At 40.3% G+C, this 25,892-nt stretch overlaps 1 protein-coding gene across 1 annotated transcript; it reads right to left on the reverse strand.

The window, feature by feature from the left end:
- Positions 1–20,301: 20,301 nt before the first annotated feature.
- On the reverse strand, positions 20,302–22,104 carry LOC147629335 (uncharacterized). Its single transcript, XM_086812902.1, has one exon. It carries the CDS (start codon positions 21,457–21,459, stop codon positions 20,302–20,304), a length of 1,158 nt encoding a protein of 385 aa, XP_086669028.1. The 5' UTR covers positions 21,460–22,104.
- Positions 22,105–25,892: the final 3,788 nt, after the last annotated feature.

Consider the following 25,892-nt stretch of genomic DNA (forward strand, 5'->3'; position numbering starts at 1 on the left):
CCTCAAATATACTACAAACAATTACAAAAGCTTTCTTCGCTATGTTCTCAATAAAATCTATTGTCTGCTTTGCTTTTGTGCCTTAACAACATTGTATGATTACGTTTTTATGTGATTAAGAAGGGAGATCCCTAGTCAATAATAGGCATGGCTTTGGTTAATTTACCTTATAGTATGTCATCCTAAGGTCCTCCTAGAGAACGTTATGAGAACCCTCCCTTCAAAGAAATTAAGGATAGGGTTGTTTTTTTTAATTAAAAAAACTTGCATGGAGCTTTGCGAAGGAGTTGCCCAACCTACTGCAAAGCCACCCGCCTGCCTCTACTTCCCGTAGTGGCAGAAGCTATGGTGATGTTGTTGCTGCTGGCAGGCCGCGTTGCTGTCAAAGACTGTTGTTATGCCTTCAAGTTGAGCTGCTAAATGTCACACTCTGCTCTGGTAGATGGGCTAAGGCTACACTCCACTTTGCTATTAAGCTTGGTTGGGCTGCTGAATGTGCTATGCTAGATATGGTCCCCCCTAATGCTAAGCAATAACACCCCCAAACTGGGCAAATGGGGTGTAACCAGTGGGAGCAAGAGGAGCTATGGTGGGTGGAACCATGAGAGAGAGAGAGAGAGAGAGAGTGACTATAGCTAAAATTTCTACTACGGTTGTGTGGTGGATCCTTCGTGTAGGTGTAAGTGTGTGTGTGTGTGTGTGTGTGTGTGTGTGTGTGTGTGTGTAAGCTGTGTAGACCAGCTAGACAAAAGAAAATCGATGCCACCGACTGAATGGGACAGATAACTAGCCCTTCCATGAAAAACAATAGATAAGAGGAAATGAATATATATGAAAAATTTAAAATTGAGATTGAAATCAAGAAAAGATCTAGGGGGGCACCACTCCACCCTAGTAAGGTGAGCAAGAGATAGTGGAAGTCAGAGAGATGTAGTCAAATTAGGTGAGGGTGAGGTCCAAGAAGTATCCCCAACCTTAATTTCAACCCACATATTGTATAGCCAAAGGTGCCATACTTAGTAAAAATAGTGTGTAAGACTGTGAGCAGAACCATCATAAGTACCAAAAAAGCTTCCAAAGTAGTTTCCAAAAATACAAAGCAACATCATGGGAGTCTGTGTAACCATGGTATTTACCCATTCCATCTCAGAAGAGCTATGTAAGCTAGTGAGGGCATCACTCCCACTAGCAACCTCATAATCTTAATGACCATTGCACAGAATACAGGACATCCTTAGGTGAGACAGGAGAGAGAGAGAGAGAGAGAGAGAGAGAGAAACAGATATTTTCAGAAAAAAAACCAAGGGAGTAATTCCTAAGTCCAGAAAAAAGAGACTGTGCATCATACTCCTACCATGTTTTAAGACCATGAATTATAAATTTGCTATAAAAAAAAATCAACTCATGGAAATGTCACACCCAAGTGCATCATTATGTATAGGAGAACTTTGTACAAACGAGAAGTGGGTTGTGCCCAAGCAGAGCAAGTGTAGACTACCAATATGCAAAATAACAGATTGTACAATAGTACAGTTAATGAGAAACAGAGTACTACTGCAAATCTGTGAGATAAATCAAAACAAGGGCTACTACTTAGTAGTCTGAAACCAATCGTCCATCACCTAGTGGGCCAATAAATTTCCAAACAAAGAGGTACCCACTGACATAATACAGAGTAAGAAGAGTGCATCTGTAGCGACCATACCAAAATGAAAGCAAGTAGACTTATACTAAAAGCAAGCAAACTTACCTGAGGAACCCAGATAGGGGTATGTACAAAACATTTATCATAATGCAAAACTATGAGAAGTAGTGTACAAGCACCCAAGAGAAGTAGCTCATAGTAAACAAGTTCAAGACCCAATCAAGAGGTAAACAGTCAATAGTTTACTCATTATAATGTGACCATGCAACTACTACTAGATAGCCTAAGAGGGACAGCTATCAAGGGCAAAACATAGGGGTAGAGTAGTCTATGTAACAATGTATGTACACCTCAATCTTCACAACCACCAGCAAAGTTTCCAAAGATCTTCAAAATAGTGTATGCAGACATCCAGTGGATGCAGTAAGCAAAGTACCACTTCACATCCAATAAAAGACCAAGGTGATAAAGGAGAAGGATTCCGAAAAAGTGCAGACCAATACTCAAGGAGATGACCAGTCCACAAATGAAGCTAAGTCCACTAGTTAAAAAGAAAAGATACAGATCCAGTAGCTGAAACATGTTTCAAGTAAGTTCAAAAAATAAGTAACCATCTTAGAGATAAGTATTCAGTCATATCAACATGGTAAAGTCCATACAAGCCTCATAGATATCAATTGCATGTAGACAGAAAGGCCAAGCCTAAGTGAGAAATCCAAACCAAATGTCATCCAGCAAGAAATGGAGGTGGATACCAGCTAAAGCAGACATAGCAACACACAGAGATGACTCTCCCCTCAAATAGAAAAGAACCATATCATATCAATAATAGTTGAAAACCAATTGCACAAGTATATATGTAGCAAAACCAATCCATACATGTACTAAGGTAAATCTAGAGCAGACCACATGGAAACAACACTCCCATAGAGCCCTCAAGTAGGACTAATCAGAGCAATGTTCACAGATAAACAAGAAGCACCCTAATGATGTAAAAGGCAAGGGGCAGTTGTAAACTGAGTATGAGCAGTCTTACCATGATTGCCCATGTAGGGGCCTGTCCAAATTAGTAGTGAAATTGTAGAATGGAGTTAAACAACCATATGGTATGAGAACAATTCATAAGCAGAACAGTGTAAACATGAGTGAGCTTCCATAGAGGGAAGTACACAGTGTGAAGATTGAGCCAGCAGTCTAGTCATGCCAACAAGATGAACCATCCACATTATCAAGCAGAGCAATAAAGACAGGTTAAAATAGAGCAATGAGAGATTGAAGAGCACCATAGCAAAAGCCAATCCAACACATTGTAAAGCATGTTCTAGATGAGGGACCACCATTATACCTCTTCAATCATTTTAGAAGGTTAGCAAACCATCAATTATACCATCATGTAAATCAAATTCTGAGTATGCCCTAGCACAGCATATATAGGTATGAATAAACCAAGCAATCAGATTCCAGGCATGAATACACAAAGCAGTAAGGATCATAGGCAGAGCCTAGCAACAAAGTGTAAAGCATGTTCTAGTAGGCAATAAAATGCCTACCTTGAAGAAGTCGGGTTGAATATGCGTGCTGATGAAGCCAATGAAGAGCAAAGATCAAGCTTGGTCCACAATATATAGCCATAGACATAGCAATCACTGCCACAATGAGGAATCGGATGCGCAGAAATCGTCGAGACGAAGGGCGCGGTAGGTGAGCCAAATGTGGAAATGCCCAAATGAGAGTGCTGCCCAAAAAAAACTTTATTTTTGGAGTAAAAAATTCTTTTCACTTGCTAAGTGGGAGGTGCCACTACATTGGAGAGGGAGGTCCCTCTACTATACAAAATAGGAGGACTAGTCTTAGAAAATAGTAATGATGAATTTGTATAATTATCAGTAAAATCTGAGTGGGAGGTCCCACCTTTGATCCGAAGAGGAGGGAGGTCCCACCTTTTAATAGTTAGAGGAGGCAGGTCCCTCAGATGTAAGAGCCAAAGACATTTGTTAACATGAATAAGTGTAAGTGTGTGTGTGTCTGTGTGTGTATGTGTGTGTGTGTGTGTGTGTGTGTGTGTTTGTTTGTATATATATACATATATATATATATATATTATATATATATAATATGTATATATATATGTATATATGTATATATATAGATATATATGTATATATATAATATGTATGTATATATGTATATATGTATATATATATATACATATATGTGTGTGTGTGTGTATGTGTGTGTGTGTGTCTATATATGTATATATAGACATATTATATATATATGTCTCTCTCTCTCTCTCTATATATATATATATACATACACACACACACATACATACATACATACATACATACATATATATATATATATATATACATACACACACATATATATACATACATACATACATACATCCATACATACATACATATATACACACACACACACACACACACACACATATATGTATATATATATATATATGTCATAAAATTTATATTTTATGAGCTTCACAAGTTCTTCTCTCTCTAAAAGTAGCTATCTAGAGAGAGAAAGCACAGGAAAGCATAGGCTAAATGCAATGATTTGAAAAAGGTTTATTTTGACTATAGTTTATGTTAGTCAAAAGAATAAACCTTTACAAGTACAAAAACAGACATTCTCACTAGAATTCTAGAGAGAGAGTATTAAAATGTTAAAACGGGATGTGCAAGGAGTGCATTCAGGCAATGTGAGTTGTCTACAAGTGAATGTTATTCCAAAAGTGCAAAGGATTAAACTCTAGGATCTTAACATGCTTTACGGGAGGTCAAACGGACTCTCGGGAGGGCCAAAACGAGCAAATTACCGCTTACAGGAAGGCTGAGAGCTGAGAAGAGCGGCTGTAGGAAAAATAGATTCTCCTTTTCTTGTTCCTCAAGCCAGCCACTCTTTTTCTCTCTCTAGCAGCTAAAAATAGCAAAAAGTGAAGCTATTCTTGGAGATGAAAAAACGTGAGCTTGAGAAGAGCATATCTCTTGCATGCTTGACCAGTTTTGAGCATGGAGGGGTGCTGGTGAAAGCTCTCATCACCATCTACACTCTCATCTTCTCAGTTCTCATGTATTTCATCATGCTTATGCTGCCTCCCTTGGTAGCTAGTTAATTAGTTAGCCTACGAGGCTTATGCATACAAGCTTACATCTCACATACATGAACTCTACTCCTTTTCTCCATTAGTTCTCTCTACCTATGTGGTATTTGAGGGCTTGAGAAGAGGAAAACACGGGAGCTAAAGCCTTCCTAAGCACCGATGATGCTCTGGCTATGGAGATTCTAAGTTGTAAAGATCCTATGTTGTATTTCACTCAAGCAATGACTCTTTGAGAGCTTGAAGCACAAAGAATACAAAAGCCTTTCGAGGGGGGGCCGGCCTCAAAGACTCGCACTCATTGCTGTGTCGTGTTTAATTCTTTTCAAGTTTTGCTATGGTTATTTCAATTGTTATGTCAATCTTGCTACAATTGTTATATAACATGCCATCTAAGTAAATCTAAAAGTGCCAATTTTCCTAACATTGGTATCTGAGCTGAAGGTCTTTTCCGTCTTGCTCAAGAAGGAAACGGTCTAGAATACGCTATGAAGATTAGCTCCACCTAGAATTTAGAGTAAGAAGAGAGTGGGAGCTATTATCTGTTTCCTGTTGTACTAGTGAGTAGAGGGAGCCTTTGCCTTAATAATACACCTTTTTGGAGGGTGCCTATGGCTTTGGTATTATTGAGCTTATGGAAAGTCCCCACAAGCTAGTCATCTGGGAGATAGCACTATTCTCAAAATTTGTGAGTGCGAGCTCTCTAAGTCAAATCCCAGTCGAGGTAAGGTTGTCTCGCATCATGGCGAGTCAAGTTAGCAATTTCGCTTTGGCCATCCGTTTGTGGGTGATAAGCCGAAGAGAAATTTAGCTTGGTTCCTAAGTTCTCAAATAATCCTTTCCAGAAGAGACTAGTCATCCTAGGATCTCTATCTGAGATTATAGAACTTGGCATGCCATGGTACTTGAAAATGTGCGACACAAATAGTGTGGCCATGTGATGCAATTTGATAGTTTTTTTAATAGGAATGAAATGTGCCTGTTTACTAAATCGATCAACAATAGTCCATATGCCCGTATTTCCATGAATAGATTTGGGTAATCCAAAAATGAAATCCATAGAAATGCTTTCCCACGAAGCTGTAGGAACCATTAGGGCCAAAAACGTCTCAAAATGGGCTGTGTAAGGAATTTCGCTAACTTGCTAATTAGTAGAATGTTGACGGTCAAAACGGCTCCAAATTTAGCCGTTTTGGGTATTTAAAGCGTATCTATCTGACTGAATACGTATCTAAGTGCATATTTTAAAATCTTAAAAAATAGATCGTTTTCATGCTACTCTTTAATGGCTCGTCTCGAAATTTGTCCTCTTTTAGTGACTACGCGGCAAAATGACCATTCTCTCCAAACGTGCTCTTATCCATTCTCCAAAAAAATTTCACTCCTCTGCTTCTCTAAAAATTTCACAAGCTACATCTCATTCTCATTCTTCTGTGTCTCTCATGATCTAATAGCTCTGCTTATACTTTTTGCTCGGTTAGTAATGAGTGATACATCTAATCGTAAGTTTCATTTGAACATCAAGCTCAACCAAGAGTATGCAACTACAGGGAGTGTCTACCAAAGATCCCTATCATGTGCAAATGAAGCTCAACATCTTCGCAAACGAAGGAAAGAAGCATATTGACCTATGGACAGATGGAAGTCTATATCCACCGGATCCCAAAACAGGAAGGTATCCTTCTTTTCACACACCACATGATTTGATTAGATTTGTTGGTGATGGGGAGGATGGCTTACTTGTAGGTTATAGTTCAAGACTATCTCAATCACATATTAATTATGCAGAATATACTACATATCTTCAAAATACTTCATCTTTGAATGCAACAAAAATTTTAGAACTTGAAAACGAAATAGTGTCTTTGAAACAAGAAAATGATCAATTGAAATCCTTAAAAGAAACTCCAATAGGATTAAGAGCACGAGTAAAACGAATGCGGGATGTAGTTAACTTAACAGAGAGATCTGGACAAAGAAAAAAAAGGTTAAAACTTGTAAGAGATCATGCTACTAACCTTCTAGGATTTGACATGTCTAATGCTCAGGAAAGGGCGAGATTTTTGAATGAGCTTATGAATAGGTCGGATATCTTGAAACTTTTAGAACTTCCTGAAAATCAAACTCAAAAAAAACTGGTCTTTCAACATCTATTAAAAGATATGGACTTATTAGTCCAGCCTTCCCAAATGCAAGAAGTTTGTGACACAGTGGGAGTGAGTAGAAAGGGATACAGAGCCATCTCTAAAACCTGGTTCAGGGTCCTTAAGTATTACAAAATCAAAGCTTTTGGGTTGCCTAGACCTCACAATGTTGGAAAATATAGAACTATGTTAAATGAGGAAATTTCTAAACATTTCGGAGAGTATTTCCATATTGAGGGAACAATGCCATATGAGAGACAAAAAAAAAATCATCTTTTGAATACAACGTTTATAATAATATTTGGATGAACATTAGAAAAGTCCAATCTTTTATGGTGAGATATTACAACATAAGAGAAATAGATTGTGAAGGAAAACTTGTATTTGTTTTAAAATTAGATGAAGCTCAAATCCAAAAGTGTCAAAAAATGGAAAGAATATCTATATCCCTAATGAATAAAGCATTGGACTATAGTCAGGGTAAGCTTGATTCTCCATACCACAAAACTCAATCAGAAATGGAGCTATGGTGGATTGGATCAGCTCAGGTACCAGTAGAGAGTCATGAAACATTAAAGTGGCTCTTCTCAAAAACAGACATTCCTTCAGTTATTCAGAGCCAGAATACAGGTGAACACCTTCATGTTGATGACATAGGTGATTTCATTGTGGAATGGCATTTGAGTGCCGACCTCAAGGCGTTGAAGTGTATGTTTGGTGTATGTGGAGGAGCAAATACCAAATATCTATGTCTTTATTGCATGGCAAGCACAGGGACAAAAGAATGGCTTGCAGAAAATGAGATTGGAAAACCACCATCCAGAAATAATGTGAATGTTGTCGATTATCCAACTTCTGTTAAAATATGGGATCCAATTCTACCAATACATTTGAAAAATGTGCATATATGTACACTGCATGCAGAGATAAGAATCTTGGACAAATTGCTCAGACTTCATCTAGACTATGCATATTCTATTAAGCCGACTAAACTTGCAGATGAGTGCATAGAAAAGTGCGAAGCCTTGCTCTCTCAAATGGGTTTTCATGGTGGGGAAGTGCATCTTAAAAAAGATCCTGTTCTTTCTGGAGGTACAGGTGATGTTCTGCAAGATGTTTCAATGGGAGGAGCAAAAGCGAGAAGATTTTTGAGCAACCATGACACCAAACAAGTCAACGCAATGTGGAACTGTTGGAAACAGCTGTGTGTCATCACCACAAATGTCAAAAGTAGACCAGATGTAGCCAACGAACGTATGGAAGTTTGGAAAAAACTCGACAATTTTTTCAAAGTCCTTAGACGACAAGTTGGTTCAAATACTTATGCAGATGATTTCAAAAACGCAATAAAGCTTTTGATCAAAGCTATCACAGATGCCTGGGGAGAAAAAGACATAACTTATTACTTGGTGAGTATTCAGACTTATCAAAACAGTTATAAATTGGTGTGTCCAGACTTATTACTTGAAATTTCTTAAATGTACTAACAAAAATTTTCTTTGTAGCATATTCTTTACTTGCATGGACCATATTTTGCTACAGAAGGACCACTTGCAACATGGAATACACAAGGAATGGAAAAGTCTCATTATCAAGCGAGAACTTCCTTTTTTAGATGTACCCGAAGAGGAGGAGGTGGACAAAGAAGAAGCAATGCACTAAACGAATTATTCAATTGGTTCTACAGGAGGCAATTACAAAGGATGAGATCAAAGACCCAGCAATCTGAAACTACATCAACACCTCAAGAAAGAGACTAATGATTACTAACACATTTGTACCTCTAACAAAAAGTTTTGCTGAAATAAAGTTGGTCCTTGCAAAATATTGTGTACATTAGTATTTGATTCTCTTGGGACTACTTGGCATGTCACCTCTGTATCTTAAAAATTTTCTCCTTCTATAACCTCCAAGGAGATTGATATCTGACACCTCAGCTGCAGCTGCATAGCTAGAGTAGCAAAGAAAGTATCCTGCTCTTGAGGCATTGAAACCTGCAGCATATCCAAAGATTCTAAGAGCAGCAGCTCTCTCTAGAAGCAAAACCTTGTTTGCATTTATTTGAAGGGGAGTATATCCCATAAACCTTGACAACACCTTGAAGGCAAATATTGGCAACTCAGCATCTTCAGAGAAGTTCATGTGGAATGCACAGAACACACCCTTATCCAATGTAGGCAAGTAGTGCATGAGAGCAGATGAAGGCCTTCTTGACCTTGTTTCTGTAGATTTCACTCTGGTGCCTCTAGCTCTTCCCAGAAAATCATCCTTATCAAGCAATTCAATCTGCAAGACAAAAACCTCAATTAAAAAAAATTACAATCACAATAACATTTAACAAAGGATTAAATGGAAGCTACCTTCTGCAACTCATCCTCAATTACTACTTTGTCTTTCATCAAGTTGCAAGAGCCAACCCTTTCCACTTTACCAGAATCTGCCTGAAGCTTGAAATCTCTGCCAAAAGACTCAATACCTAACTCAATTAGCCTGTCCTCAAAATCCTCATCACTCAAGGAAGGTTTCCCCTCTTCCATTTTTTTAAGGTACAAGGCAAGTGCATCAGTAGCAGGGATAAATGAGTTGTCAGATGTTTGCAAATCAAGTGCCAAAAACTCTTCCTTTGGCTCTACTTCTGTATCAATAAAGTCTTTGGCCACTTCACAAGCTTCTGAAATTGCTGCAATACAGTAGTCTTCTCTGATATTGAAGAGACATTGAAGATAGGAAAGAGGAATAAAATTTTTCTCATTGATATAAAAGAAAGGAAGGTTTGGAAGAGTAACAGAGGATTCAGATATACTTGCTACCTCTGAAGGCTCTTCAGTAATAGTGGAAGCCCTAAATTCTGCAACATCAAGATTTGCACTTTCTCTCTCCTCAGCTTGAACATCAATTTCTTCCTCTTCTAAAATTTCACATTTCTCTAACTTTGAAACTGTGGTGACAATTAAGTTTTCTTCCTCATTCTCTGCATCAATTTTTGGTTGTTGCTCTTTATCCTGTATTTCTGCTTTCAAAAATAGGAAGAAAAGAAAGGAGACATCCTTGGGGACAAGGTTGCAATGTTTTTTATGGATAGGACAAGAAATGGATGAAGGGCATGTGAAAGAAGTTCTATTTGAAAATCTACTGAACCTCTTTGTTACTTTGGCTTTCTCCACAGATAGCTGTGTAAAATCTGTAAGGTGACAAAAATCATGGTCTCCGATACGAAAACAATGAGCTTGAATTGACATTTCAAATTGGTTGTACTCATCTTCAAGAATGTCCTTGAGCTTCAACAAAACATCTGAAAGAGAAAACCTTGGATTGAAAATCTCCACTGCATCAAAGTATACCTTCATATCATGACCATCTTGCAAAATAGCATTCAAGAGTTTCTCACTTGGGCTTTCCTCAACAAGCTCATGTCTACCCGCAACACCTTTACTCATTGAGATATTTGAGAATAATGCCTGAAAAATTCTGATGTGCCAGAACCAAGCGAAAATGAAAGGTCCAAAAAAATTGGAATGACTCTATCGCTTGGTGCGGGATTTGACAATTCCAAGGTCTCCAAATTAATTTTGATTTTTGCAAAATAGGGTTTGGAAGAGAAAACGGTGCACAGCTTGATCTGACGCAAATGAGTGGTCCAAAACTGGGGAAAAAATTTAAAAGCGCGTGACTAAAAGACATTAAATAGTGACCGTTTATGCCACGTGGCAATAATGATTACATACCACGTGTACTCAACGGTACTTTGTACGACATATCCGAGGTATAAAAACTTAATATTGTTAAAAATATTCATTTTTTTCTCCGTCACTGTATCAAGCGAAACCAGGCTACCTTTTGTTTCTCAACCCCACTTTTCCCATATCAAGCGTTTTCTCAATTCCCTACCCGAATCAAGCGATAACGAACATCCGAGATCCTTGCATTCTCCGCATCGCTTCGTTCCTGCCCGCATCAAGCGAATACACACATCCGATTCACTAGGATTTCGCTCATCGCTTCGTTCGGGTCTTCAAGTTTTCATTAAATCCTGCCCGCATCAAGCGATAACATACATCCGAACCTCTAGGATTCTCCTCATCGCTTCGTTCGGGTCTTCAATTTTTCATTAAATCCTGCCCGCATCAAGCGATAAGACACATCCGAACCTCTCGGATTCTCATCATCGCTTCGTTCGGGATTTTTCTTTTTTTTATTTCGTGCCCGAATCAAGCGATTATCACCTTCCATAATCTTTTGATTCCCTATATCGCTTCGCTCGGGCTACTTCATTTTTTTGTCCTATAATACAAATTGCTTGATCTGGTCTCCTTTTCTAGCTTCAATGGCAAGGACGAAGCAGACTGCAAGGAAAGTTTACCCACCATTGGAGACTGAAAAAGCTGAAGACAAGCCAGGACCTTCCGAACAGGAAAAGCCCCTTCCAAAGCCTCGTGCGAGGGCGACAGCAAGAAAGAGATTGAATTATCAGGTGAAGTCCTTAAGAGAGATAAGAGCAGCACAGAAATCTACAAGTCTCCTCATCCCTCAACTGCCATTTACACGGGTTGTCAGGGACATATCAGAAAGGTTGGTTGGTAAAATGAGAAACACATATCTTCAGAAAGTTCGATGGGAAACCCAGGCCCTCATGTGTCTTCAAGAGGCTGCTGAAGATTTTTTAATCGACTTTATGAATGATGGCTACATTGCTGCTGCATTTGCTCATAGGATCACTCTTATGAGCAAAGATTTTGTGCTTGTGTCCAGACTTAGATATAAGTTTGACAAAGCTTTGGAGCCTATTCCAAGTCAAGATATGAGAGCTTTTGAAATTCTTAATATCCCTCCAGCAAGGCAACCCAAGCAGTCTGTTGTTATTGAAGATATTTCTCATCCTTATGATACAAGAAAAGCTCAGGATATCAAAGAAGAAGTTGAAAAAGAGAGAGAGCAAGAGAAAATTTCAGAGGATGCACTTCTTTCTCAGCAAGCTGAGATTCTCCATTCATCCAATTCAGAGCTTTATAAGAATGTGACAGGGCAAATGATAGTAGATGTGTCCATGCTTGGAGAGGATGAGGTGTATTGTGACATTGCCCCTGAGGACACAAGCATGCTTGTGAATCCTAATATTGAGATATCTGACACAGTCCTCTTCATCTACCTGAGGTTTGTAGGGATTTGCTTTTGTTTTCTTGATGAATTTCCCAGGAACCATATTTTGTTGACATGTTTTGTTTGTGTATCCAGATGTCTTATGAGGGATCTTCATGAATCAATGGCTGTGCAAGTGACAATTCTTGATCCCCTTGTTACACAGTGCCTTTTCAATAGGCAAGGGGATCTTGCAAGTTTTCTAAAAAACTTTGATATGCTTACCTGCAATTACATTGTGTACCCTTATGTTGAAGTGTAAGACTCATTCTCAATTACCTTTTGCCTATTATAGACATGATAGTATTCATTACTAATTTCAGTACTCATATTATCACAGAGGCCATTGGAGTCTTATTATTATCAATCTATTGGATAGAGATGTGATCTTTATGAACTCTTTGGCATCCATCCATGGGAGAAGTAAAACGTAAGAATCAATTTTGCCATGTGTTGACCCTCAAATTTCTTGCATGATTTCAATTATTTGGTTGACCCTCAAAATTTTATGTTTGCAGTGCTGCCAAACTTATCTTGAGTTTTCTAGCCTCTACCTATGTAGACTACAAACTTGAAGATTTTAAGTACTTCAATCAGGAAGTTCCCTTGCAGAAAGACTCAACATCTTGTGGATGGATGGTTCTTGCTAATGCTTGGAGATTTCTTGAGTCAGGATTCAGAATGACAACACTTCCTGTAAGTTCATGAATAAAAACCATTGATTGATTTAGTGAATACATTGAGTGACCTGTTTTCTTACTTTCTTATTTTCTTTTGTCTTAGTTGCATGAGTATTCAGATTCTTGGGTAAGTTGGGTAAGGGAGAAGGCAGTGTCCATGGTTTTGAGCAGATCCATCAATCCATATGATCCTGATTCTCCCTTTCCACCTGGAGCCAAGGATACAACTTCAAAGAAAAGGAAAAGGGAGAAGAAGGAAAGCAAAGACAAGGATGACTCATTCAAGAAGGAAAAGACCTCTGCCAAAGAGAAGAAGAAGAGAAAGAAGAGCCCTTCCAAGAGCAAGTCTTCCAAGGGGAAAAAGAGCCATTCTAAAGAGAAGAGCCATTCTAAATTAAAGATCCCTCAGGCTACAGAGAAGATCCCTACCCCTCCTGTTAAAGAGAAGAGCCCTAGCCCACTTGCTAAAGAGAAGACCCCTAGCCCTCCTGCCAAAGAGATGAGCTCTTCACCAGCTCAAGGGAAGACACCTATCAAAGAGAAGATCCCTAGTCCTCCTACCAAAGAGAAGAGCTCTTCTCCAGCTCAAGAGAAGACACCTATCAAAGAGAAGACCCCTGTCAAAGAGAGGAGTGCTGCTAAAGGTCTTCCTTTTCACTCACCAGTGAAATTTAAAATTCAGAAGCGTCGTTTGTCCAACAAAGGTAGTAAGAGGGCAACTGTTGGCTCTCCATTTAATTTCTTGTTCATGTTCCCCAAGAAGACTGCCAAGTCTCCAAGGCCAACCTCCAAAGAATCTTCTCCAAAACCAGACCCCACTGCCAAATCTCCCTCGCCAACACGTGAAGGTCTCAAAGAGAAGCCCAACTTACCACCATTAGGGGAATCCACTCTAAAGTCTTCCTCTCCAACACCTCAAGTGCTGAAAACTCCAGAACTTGAACCTCAATCAGCAAAATTTGATCGAAGCAAACAGAAGAGAGAAAGATTCTCTAAAGATGCAGGGTCATCTCATGCCAAAAGGAAAGTTGATTTTGCAGAGTGATTCCACATATTGGATTTTGTTTTGTTCATTTTGTCCATATGAACACACCCTTTTTGGGTTAATTTTCTGTAAAATTCTGTATCAATAATTTGATATCAATCTGTTAAACCTTGTTTTGTGTCGCGAACAATTTGTTAACCAATTTTGTGAAGAAGACGAGACGAAATCTAGCAGAATATATTGATTACATTATCCTTTTCAACTATACAAACTTGCCCTTGCAAGTGGCTCAAATACAACTTTTTTTGGGGGGAGACATGTGATGCATGAGGTTACACTCTCCATCCTTGTACGGATTACAATATCATCTACTTTGAATCTATATTCAGGTGATATTTCATCCAGAAACTTAAGCGACTCTCTAACATGTTGTAGTCGCCAGTTTGATGTTACTATGAGTTTCCTAGGATCTATGAATGGATGGACTATGATGTTAAATTCAAACTCTGGACAATTCTCTTCAGAGTCCAAAGGGACCCAACTACCAAGCTTGCTTTTCCATCTCCTATAGTCATAGCCCAAAACTAAGGATTGGCGACACAGTTGGTATGAGATGGACAAAGAATTTGGGCTTACTCTACAACTGATATTGTCCCCCATATGAAAAGTTTCCTTGGTACTCCATCCTTCTCCAAGTACAGTGTCCAGATCAGTCAGAGATAGTCTTCTATTAAGCCACATCGTTCTTGTCCTCTCCAATTCCATTGTTTTGAAACATGCCACAAAGACATGTATAGGCAAGAACCATTGAAGTTTAATCCTTCTTGAAATCCTTCCAGGAGACATTGCTTTAAGAATATCATCTTTGATTTTGGATTTGAAGCTTGTTATGGTATTTGGATCAGGAACTTCCCATTCTAGTGACATTATTGTGGGAATAGGTATGTCATACAATTCTCCATGAACACCTTCTCTTGATGGAACCCTGTATTCTGCAAAATACACAAATAAATCCACTGATTTGTAAAATGAAGGTGGTTTGTCTGCGTACATGACATCTGTAATCCCCTTGTGAATTGCCTTGAATGTGCCACTTAAGCTCTCAACAGGCTGCCACTCCACAGCTGTTGACGGAAAGATAACTGAAATGAAACAAACAACAAATATATCAGAAAGAGAAATATTGTGTTGTGTCAAATAGATAAAGGTTTGTTGAATTACAGTAAGAATGGAGAATTGGATGTTCATCCAAGTTCAACACCATGTCTTTGGCCATGTAGACATGTTGAACTTTTGCAAGCCAGCCATTGTCGGTCACTTTGAATGCAAGAACACGACCTTTCCAATGGGATTTCACTTCATTTCGCTTGGTTCTTTTCACCCTGTGGGCACCTTTGCAAGAGGGAAGCATTGTTACCCAATCATTCACACGAAAAGACATGGGTTTCCAAACACCATCTTCTCTCGTGTTATGAAAATCACAAGAAGTTATATTATGAGAAGGACAACGTGAGGACGCCATAGAAGCTCACAGATAAGAGAAAAATAGTAAATCTTTTGAATAGTGAATCTTTTGAATAGTGAATCTTTTGAAAGTGCAAAGAAGAAAGAATAAACCATATGCCAAAATGAAAGGAAGGCGGAAAGTAGACGTCTGATGTTTTGTCATTAATAGCGTTGTTTTCAAGGCCTGAAAAGAGGATTTCGTATCTTAATGCTTGATTTTTTGAAATAAAAAATGGAACAAGATGTCACTATTTTGGACCCAAACTTTAATGTTAGCCATCGTAAACGTCTAAATTTAGCCGTTTTAGCCGTTCGCCACTAAAATAGAACCGTTAAGAAGACATTTGGAGGAGACAAGAATGCCATACTTTTGTATACGTGTCAATTCACAATTGGACAATTTCTTAATCCTTGGATTAACAAACAGCCCTTTTCTAGCCGTTTTTGGCCCTAATGTGGCAATGGTTGAAGTAAGCCAGGAGCTTTACCCCTGTCAAACTTGACCTTTTGGCATGTCATACACTCTTCCACAAAGCATTGTACATCTTGCTTTATGGTAGGCCAATAGAAATAAGTTTCTATAGCCTATAGTGTCGTGTGAATCCCCCTGTGTCCAACATAAGGTTACTTTCTCACGAAGGTCTTTGGTTATGCATAGTTTGGGACCATACATAAGAAACCCTTCCTTTAGTGAGAATTGTTCATGAGCCCTTCCCTCTTCAAGATTGGATGCATAATCTTCATCTTGTGCATACTTGTTAATCATGCTCGTAAGATCATGATTATATGCAATGGAGACAGCATTCACCATAGGCCTTCTTGAAAGAGCATCGGCTACGGGATTTAGCTTTCCAGGAATGTGTGCAATATGAAAGTGGAATTGAGATAGAAAATTTTCCCACCTCATTTGCTTTTCTGAAAGCTTTGTCTGAGTCATAAAGTAGCGTATACTTTGATGATCAGTACGAATTATGAACGGAGTTCCCAATAGGTAATGCTTCCAAGAATCTAATGCATGTATAACTGCAAGCAGTTCCTTTTTATAGATTCCTAAGGTATGCTCTTGTGGTTGCAAGCGGTGACTTTCATAGGCTATGGGCTGCCCTTCTTGAGAAAGAACGGCCCCTAGACTATCACCACATGCATCACAGTGCACCTCAAATGTTTGGTCCAAATTGGGAAGCTTAAGTAAAGGTTTTGACATTATCCTTTGTTTGAGCGTCATAAAAGCATTGTGTTCCTTTAGAGTCCACTGAAACTTAACCTTTTTCTTAGTTAAGTCATGTAGAGGACCAGCTATTATCGCAAATTTAGTTATAAATCTACGATAATATGAACACATACCTATGAAGCTTTGCACTTCATGTATGTTCTTTGGCACTGGCCATTCCTCTATCACTTTAAGCTTCTTGGGATCCATACGTATCCCCTCCTTAGAAATGATATGGCCAAGGTATCGAATTTCTCACAAGAAAAATTCGTTTTTCTTTGTATTAACATAAAGCTTATGTGCACGTAGTTCTTCAAAAACTAACCTTAAGTGCTCTTTATGTTCTTCTAGTGTCTTGCTATACACTATAATGTCGTCAAAGAACACACCAGTGTAATGCCAATGCTTACAAAATATGCAATCCATTAACCTATTAAAGGTTGCTGGTGCATTTGTAAGGCCGAAAGGCATTACTAAAAATTCATAAAGACCAAAGTTCGTGCGGAACACGGTCTTATGAATATCTTCTGGCACTATCCTTATTTGATGGTACCCACTCTTAAGGTCTATCGTACTGAAATAGGAAGAGCCTTGTAGCTTATCAAAGATGTCTTCGATTCGTGGAACCAAAAAACGGTTCTTAATTGTACTCTTGTTTAGTGCACGATAATCTATGCACATGCGGTAGGTACCGTCTTCCTTTTGCACTAAAAGTACAGGAGAGCAAAAAGGAGAAGAGCTTGGATGTACAAGCCTCTTCTCAAGTAGGTCTTTCACTTGAGTCATTATCTCCTCTTGTTGTGCGCGTGACACACGATAAGGAGGTCTATTTGGAGGCGCACTTCCTGGAATGAGGTCAATCCTGTGATCATCCTCATTTCGCACAGGTGGTAACTCAGAAGGGAGTTCATCGGAAAAACAATCTTGATATTGTTTTAAATAACTCTTAACTTCTTCTATGCATGTATCATTGTGCAAATTAGCATTAGAGATATTACTATTATTAACTTGCACTTCTTGAGATGAGGAAGATTTAAAAGACTGAGGCGATTGTACAAAAATCAAGTAAGCAAAAAGAGATGATTTCATTAACTTTTGAGTGGAATCGCTCGATACAATTGGTATGGTATTACCCTTTGCTTCAGTCTTAATCTTAATTGTCCTACCTCTACAAGTTATTGTAATTAATATCTCTAGAAGGATACTCTAATTTGGCATACATGCGATGGAACCATGGTGCCCCCAAAATGACATCTTTATTGCCTAAAGGTGAGACAAAGAATTCTTCGTTGTCCGTGTACTCTTGCACATGGAGCCTGAGCTTACCAATCAACGGTGTGACTGGTAGTTCTGGCCCTGTAAAAGGCCCAGATGCATCGAGTGCTGGACCAAGCTCCTCCGTAGAAATCCCCAATCTTTGAGCGAGCTCAATGGAAATAAAATTATGGGTAGCTCCTGGATCAAAGAGTATAAAAGCATCTTGATCGCGGATCCGTCCCCATGCATAACAAAGCTGTGAGGTTTGAGGATCTTTTACTTCATTAGCTTCAATGGATGAAGCTTTGGGAGCTTTCTTGTTGTTGTTGTTCTTCGGGCATTGACGATACGTATGTCCGTGTATGCCACATCGAAAACATTTGTTTGCCTTACGATATCGCTCTAATTCTTCGGGCAAAAGTTTATTGGTTCCTTTGTATTGACCCTTGTCCTTCCCCTTGTTGGCATCATTAATCTTCTTATCATTAATGATCTTTTTGCCATTAGGAGGACGGTCACTTTGTTTATCACTTTGTTTATCTTCCCTCTCACTTGGTTTTACAACCACTTTTGTAGAGGATGGAAAAATCTTAGCAGCAAGCATAGTGATGAATCACTGCCGCGATGGTCTTTGGCTTTTGTGCATTAATGTAGGCACACATATCCTCAGAAAGTCCCGCACAATATTGTTGTTTTTGCGCTTGAAAACCAACGTCTTCAAATGCACAAGCTTTGAGATGTAGATCCCAAAACTTGTCTATATACTTCTTGATTGGTCCTCCCTTTTTGAGTTTCAATCCTCGCCATGCCGTGAGAACATCATCCTTTGCACCATCGGTGAGGAATTGCTTCATAATGGCCTCTCGACATGCTTTCCATGTCCTAGGCACCTTGCCTCGTGTCCTTAAGCTAGCCCACCATTGTCTTCCTGACTTAGTTAAGTACATAGCAATATGGCGTAGCTTAGAGGCTTCTTGAAAAGTCTCTCCTCCGAAGGCGGCATCAAATTGTTGTATGAAAGCCAAAATCCTATCGGTGTCTCCATAGGTCCCATCATAGGTAAGGAAGGTAACATTCTTGCCTCCCTCTCGGAACTTTGGTGCAATTTTCTGAGACCGCTTCCAGGCAGGATGCTTTCTTCGAGTCCTACATGGGCGATAGCTCTTGGAAGAGCCAAAATGGTGGCGATACAAGAAGGTGGAGGGAAGGCAAGGCCGCCTACACATGCAAAAAAGGTGTCTGAAGAACAGTCACAAAAGGGACATAACCTGTGCTTGCATGCACCAGCGCTTATTCATGCTTTCGTGCAAGCATTGGCGCATGCTCATGGTGAGGGAATTCTCCATAATGACCTCCATCCATGGTACATTATGATAGATTTTACAACAGCAGGTGTGCCTCGTATAGGCATAATTGACTGGGGCCTTGCACTGAGAGCAGGCGTAGAGCAAAGGGTCACCAACATCACAAATCAACTACAGCACAAAATCCGCCCATGGAGAGCAGATGAGCTATTGGCCATAAAGCATCCTTGCCCCATGGACATATGCGACAGATGTATATGCAGCAGCATGGGTCATTGATGCCATCTGCAAATTTTGCTTCGAGTATTCACAGTGGGCTAGTACGGATTGGGCCAGCACACGAACTTCTGTAGATATTCAGACAATAGCAGGGATCATCGAGAACTCTTTTTTGAAGAAAAAACCTGAAGAGAGAGGCACCATGGCACAGCTTGACGAGGCTCTACGACGAATGGATCTACAGCCTCTGCGGTGCCTACGCCCGCTTAGTGAAATGAATCCCATCTTTATCCAGACACCCTCTTAGTTAGCCTAGGCATTAGGGGCTTTATAATGTACATCGCAATTTGTAATGGAAACAGTGATTTTGATGAATCTTTATGGCAGTTTCTGTAATGAACAACATTGATTCCATATTTACATTGTGTCTTTTGTATTGATAAGTGTCATTCATGCTCTTAAATCCACTATGAAGTGTGTTGCAATAGTTTCAAGTGTTTTAAAGTCTTGTGCAGTGGTATGTAATAGATTCAAGAGTATTTAAGTGACATTATTTTCTATGGAAAGAGCAACCGTGTATTAAAGTGACATGAATTAGTATCCATGCTTGTGATTGAATTAAACTTTATTTATTCTATGGTTCTTTTATGCAGTCATGGCCGACGATCGAGAGAGGTGTAAGAGAGCATACGATCGTCTACGTTCTATGGTCCAAGGAGCTGGACCTAATGACGCAGCACGAATAGGAGCACGTTGCTCTACATGGGCAGACCCTACCGGAGTGCAATGGAAAGAAATTAACAAACTAGTGGACAAGGACATGATAAAGAGCATCTGGAGGGGAGTGCCCGATGACAACATTTCAAAGGGCAAATTGAAGATATCGCAATGTAGCAACAACGATATCAAGGAGCATGGAGAGCGGATATTCTTGGATGTCATGGGTCAACCCATGCATCATCAAGACTGTCCCCTGTGGTTTGCCAAAATGTTATACTGCCATTTTGTAATGCAGAGGCCTGTTGATTTCAGCTCCAGGGCCCCCAACTTATTAGTGGAGGATATCAGAAGCTCCACCATCACAGTCACTAGGGAGGAGCTTGGCCAAGCACTTCGAGGAGCAGCATGTGAGGTGCATGATGCCAAAGAAGAGCTGCAGACCCAATTGCAAGCCTCTCAAGAGACTCCTGAAGAGTGTCGGCCCTTGTGCTTAGAAGCCTATTTCTGCTAGTAGAATGCACATACTTATATGTGCTCCAGTTTCTCTCTGAGCTTGAGTTCGAGGCACATTGGGCTAGCACTCGAAGAGCCAAGCCACGCAGTACAGGAGCAGACCCACCATTTAAAAGCCACCATTTCCATGCTGGTTGCTCGGTCGCAAGTTTCTGCACAAAGCTATTGCTAAATCGGCCTTCCTTAAGTTTGTACTTTGTGAGCTCAGTCACAGCCATGGCTTGCTCATCTGCATCAGAAAACCACCTAGCGATCAGATCATAGAAGTCCTCCAACACCTCCTCGTCAAGCTCGTTCACATCCATGGCCCAGTATTCTGGATCTAATAGAAAAGCAGCACTATGTAATGGACTATGGGCTGCTAACCATCGAGCATGCACAAACCTACCCAAGGTTTCTCGCTTTGCTTTGTTGAAGGGAATTTTCCATGGTTTCACATATGACTCTTGAGGCTCCTCTGGCTTCTTGAGACTCTCTTGGATGGTCCACCATGCCATATAAACTTTTCCAATGTTTGGTGCCCTCGAATCTAGTTGTCGTAATGCGAGAATGACAGGCATCATAACATGATAAGCATCTCCCAGCTCATCCCAGAACACCCTGCTTCCAATATCATATCTCAATCTCACAATCTTTGCCTTGACAGCTTCAGTTTGACCAGCTTCCCACTCAGAAAAAGAAGCACACACAAATGTCTCTAGCACAGCATTCTTATTCCGCAAGAGTGACTCTGCCATGTAAAAATTCGTTGCAAACCTGGTTTCACAAGGAAGACGAAGCATAGTAGACATCTTTTGACGATACATATCTAGAAGCCTTTGTCGTTTCAGAAGAAACTTCACAACTCTTCTTGCGTTGTCTATGATGGTCTTGAACCATTCTGTGCTGTTATTTTTATACCAATCCTGTAACACCAAGTTTAGACTATGTGTGTTACAACCTGATGTGTATAGTCTTGGATACCGGTGCTCCAAGATTCTCCCTGCTGCTCTGCAGTTTGCCGCATTATCCATCACCACTTGAACCACATTCTTTTCACCTACCGCATCAAGGCTATATAGGAGCCTGATTTAATTTCTCCTGAACTATCCACAGCCTTAATGAAGCACTCTCCACGGGGACATACGACCATGATGTTTATTAAGGGCCTCCGCTGCACATTTAACCACCCATCACTAACAATCGTGCATCCCGATTGAGCGGTTGCACTGATTATCAGTCTTTCGACATTCTCCTGTGTATTTGTGTAGCACTTGTCTAACAATTGGTTTCGCATGTGGTGATATGTTGGAGGTGTAAACCCAGGACCATATTCACCAATCTTTTTCCATGCAGTCTTCCACTCATCGTGGTAGACCATTACCAAGGAACCCCCTGTAAAATAGACAGCCTTAGCTAGAGCAAGCTGTGCCTCTTCCAAAGCAGTAGCGCGAAAGCTTTCCACCAGATTAACCTGCCTAGTTCGCGTAGAACCAACTTGGAATTCTGGGGATGCATTCGTCACAGAAGGAGGTTCTGGATGTGAGCTTCCGAGTGTTGACTTAGCTACATCTGATTGTGTAGAAAGTGGAGTTTGAAAAGTTGAAGACATCTTCACCTTTTTGCTGCCCCCCCGTCTTGTCTAATGCAGCTCTAAGACGTGTGGCAACCTCATCTGCTCCTGGTCCTTTGCATTTGCCCCCCCACATGTTCTAGAATTGCCTCCTAAAAAGTGATCTCTGATGCGCGGGGTCCCCCCCCCACTTTAATTCATTACATATATTGCATTTCCAATCAATGTACCTACTAATGTTAGTTGTGAATTGCCATTTAGGGCCAGGATGTTTACCACCCTTCTTTGAAGTGTCTCTCTTGTTAGCTTTACTCGGCCCTGAACCATCATTGTGGCCTTGAACATGAGCTTTCTCTGCTTGACCAGACATCCTTTATATACCTGCCCAATGCCGAACGATAGGAAAATATATTAGTTTCGAAATTCCTAGCCATGGCAGTACTGTAATAATGAAAAGCAAACAATCAATCTTGTTCGTAATGCGTAATGGCATACAGAATAAGAACCGTCCATTCCAATAATAGGAATAATGGTCCAAGCACCAACACCTCCTAAAACCCTTACAAGAATGGACTCTACCCAAACCAATTGGCTCTACCCCAACCAATTGAAAAGAGGATAGACCACCCAAGAAAAGGTCAACTACACGTGGAAAGCAACCGTAGCAGCAAAATAAACAAGAGTCATCCATCCCAACTATAGAGGTATTGACCCAGGTTTATCCACCTCCTAAACCCTCTTCAGAATGGACTCCACCCAACCAAATTACCAATTGGTATTAGAGTAGACCACCCAGAAGAGAGCGACATGTTTGCGTCACACAACCCTAACGGATCATGAACAAGGATCATCCATCCCAATCCTTAGGGGTATTGACCCAAGTCCTTCACCAACTAAAGTCTTTGCAAGAATCATCCGACCCAATTAAGGGCTATTGATCCAAGCTCAAAAATTATTATTAAGGGGTAATTTTAATTTACTAATAAATTCATTAATTAAAATTACCTAATCAATTAAGAAAGGTGCTTTACTCTTCTCTTCCCAAATCACCTCGGGGAGCTTGAGTAATTTAGAAGTGTCCTACTTCTTATATAGGCACCTCCAAAATGGAGAATCCCGCCATTTTGGCGAATCCCGGCGGGCCCGCCGGGCCCCCTGTGAATCCCGCCGAGGTTCTGGCAGGTCATTGTTAATTACCATGTTATTAACACCCCCAAGTAGGTTTAATAACATGAAAAAATCACACTTAACTCTTTACGTAAAGTGTTAATTAAAATCCCGGGTCTTGGTGGTGTACTTTCCAAAGCTGGGAGTGGTACTATAGAGGCATATCAGTATTCTGCTATCATTCCACAATGGTATGGAGTAAATGTCCTATTTATATCAAAGAGCGCTTGTCTGTGTGCTCCCGTGGGTTCTGGATTTTGATCCTATCACAGCGTTAACTTCTACTTGCCCTGTCTGGGTTGAATTTGTTGACCTCCCAGAGTGGCTGTGGGACTCTCTGGGCAGCTTTGCCTCTTCTCTTGGTAAAGTCCTTTTCTTGCCTTCGAACTCCTCATTGGGCAAGATTTCTAATAAAGTACGTGTGTCTTGGGATACGTTCAAACCTCTTCCCAAGAGCTTTAATATATGCGACTTTCTTCGGTGCCTGGTTTAAGTGTAATAGACATGGTCATTATGCTAAAGAATGTAAATCAATGCCAAGAAATCAAGGTGCTTCATCTTCTTCTGGGATTCCTGTTGGGCCCTCTATTTCTGACCCTCAGAAAAATGTTGTCGCGAGTGGACCCACCGAGTCCCCTGCAAACAACTAAAGTGGGTGGGAAAGGAGTAGTGAATGCTCCTCCTTCCCTCCCTCGTCCAATGCTACTCCACAAGATGGATCTACTAGTGGAAGAGTGAGTCAACATTACACTTTGAAAGAGGGCTCTGGAGAAGCGCAAGTCTCAATGAATCCTAGATAGCCGTGTACTTTTGGTAAATCATTGTACATATGGGTTTGCCTTTCACTCTTTATTCATGGAATGTAAAAGGCTTGAAGTCTAAGGACACAGCCAAAGTTTTTTGGCTTTTATTAAGCAACACAAGCAGGTTCAAGTGTGGTGTATTCAAGAGCATCATTTGGACGCTCTCACCTTTAGAAGACATAGTTTCTCAAAATTTCTTGCTTTTATTGCGGATTCTCCGGATGGCTCTAGTGGAGTATTTACACTTGTTCATAGAGAGCTCTCTCCATCTGTTGAGTTTATGCATCCGTCCGGGAGAATCCTTGCAATAAAAATATGTTTTGAAGGTGTGGAGTGATAGCAGAATACTGATATGCCTCTATAGAATCACTCCCAGCTTTGGAGAATACACCACCAAAACAACAAGGAGGCACCACCAGTCACTTACTGACTAGAAAGAGAACTTACCAAACCTGGATCACCACACCAGAGAATTAGACCTTGATCTGCCAATGACCTTCTTCCAACCTTCTAAACAGATCTCCTAGCTTGGAAAAATTCCACTGTGCTGGGCTAGTTTAGTAGGATCTTTTGCAGAAGAAGTCTTGCCAAAGAGCTTCCACCAACACCCCACCTCTAACCTTTTGAAGCCAATGCTGAAGCCTGGGTACACACTGCCCGCTTTTCCTTGGCTCAACAAGGATCTTTTACGGAGGGAGTTAATGGCATCAACTATTCTTGCACACTTTAAAAAAAAAACTCATCCTCTAACCTATTTTCAATCCAATAGGGTCTTTTCTCGAAGATGAGAATTACTAGCCCATCTGAGAGCCCTCCTTAATTTATCCGCACACTGAAGTTCACCATACCTCCTCCTTTTGCTGAGTTAATGAACCTATTACCCTTCCATTACTTGGGCTAGTTTTGGGCTTGAGTTTGGGTCAGGTATTGGTCTCCAAGTAACAACCCAGATAGGACTCCCATAAGGAGTAACAACCCAGATGGGACTCCCATAAGGACATGACTTCCTTCTTCACCATGTTAGATTTTTTTATTTCGTTGTGACATTTACATGCATACCATTCATCCCTCCTTTAATTTATGCTTACTCAGCTAAGAGAACAGTTATTTAAAAGAGCTCTGTGCGTAGCTTTTAAGTAAATTGACCTCGCTCTTGCCTCTTATCACACACACCCGATATCGAAAACACACCCACAATAGAAAAGAAATCCACTTACTGTTCCCAAGGTAGTAAGCTTCAATATATACAGAATCACATGAAGTTCTTCCTATTACCTCACGCTAACCACCATGACACAAGAACTCCCTTTCTTTCCCATATGAACACACCCCATCCACTTGTTAAAGTATTCTAAAAAAAACGATTTGAAGAAATGAACCTGCATGGACAAGCTGCGCCATTTGCTTCTTGCCTCTCTTGCACACAGCATATGGGCAAGGCCCTTTCTATTTTTACAGAGCAGTAGCCTTGCTCTCTTGTCAACATACAACAACACGGCAGCCTGCCCCTCTCTTTTATTCATGAAAAATACAAGGCATACAGTGCACGGCTGGACATGTTACATACGACAGCCTGCAGGACTTCAAGCTGCGCCACTTCCCCGGCTCTCTTTTGCTCACAGAGCTCATAGGCATGGCCTGCTCATAGCAGTAGCAAGCTATGCTCTTCCCTCTCTGGTTATGGCCTGGCTACTCAAGCAAGCAAGAAGCAAAAAATGGCGATCTGTTATAGCTCTCCCACAGCAAAACTTCCCCTCTCCCTCTTTTGTTCAAAATCGCGCATTTTTTCTCCTTTATTGAGGCCGCCTCCGGAGCCAGTACACACCAGCACGTGAATTTCCATTATTTGAATCCAAAAAACCACGATCTGCTAAAAAAACCACGATTTATTATTTTTTCACCATGGTTTTTTTAAAGCTCTTAG

The sequence above is a fragment of the Cibotium barometz genome, chromosome 18 (genome assembly GCF_041138505.1).
Source record: "Cibotium barometz isolate CiBa-2024 chromosome 18, ASM4113850v1, whole genome shotgun sequence".
Lineage (NCBI taxonomy): Eukaryota > Viridiplantae > Streptophyta > Polypodiopsida > Cyatheales > Cibotiaceae > Cibotium > Cibotium barometz.

Coding starts and splice junctions, on each gene's coding strand:
- LOC147629335 (XM_086812902.1), bottom strand. CDS start 21,459: ATGGATAATGCGGCAAACTGCAGAGCAGCAGGGAGAATCTTGGAGCAC.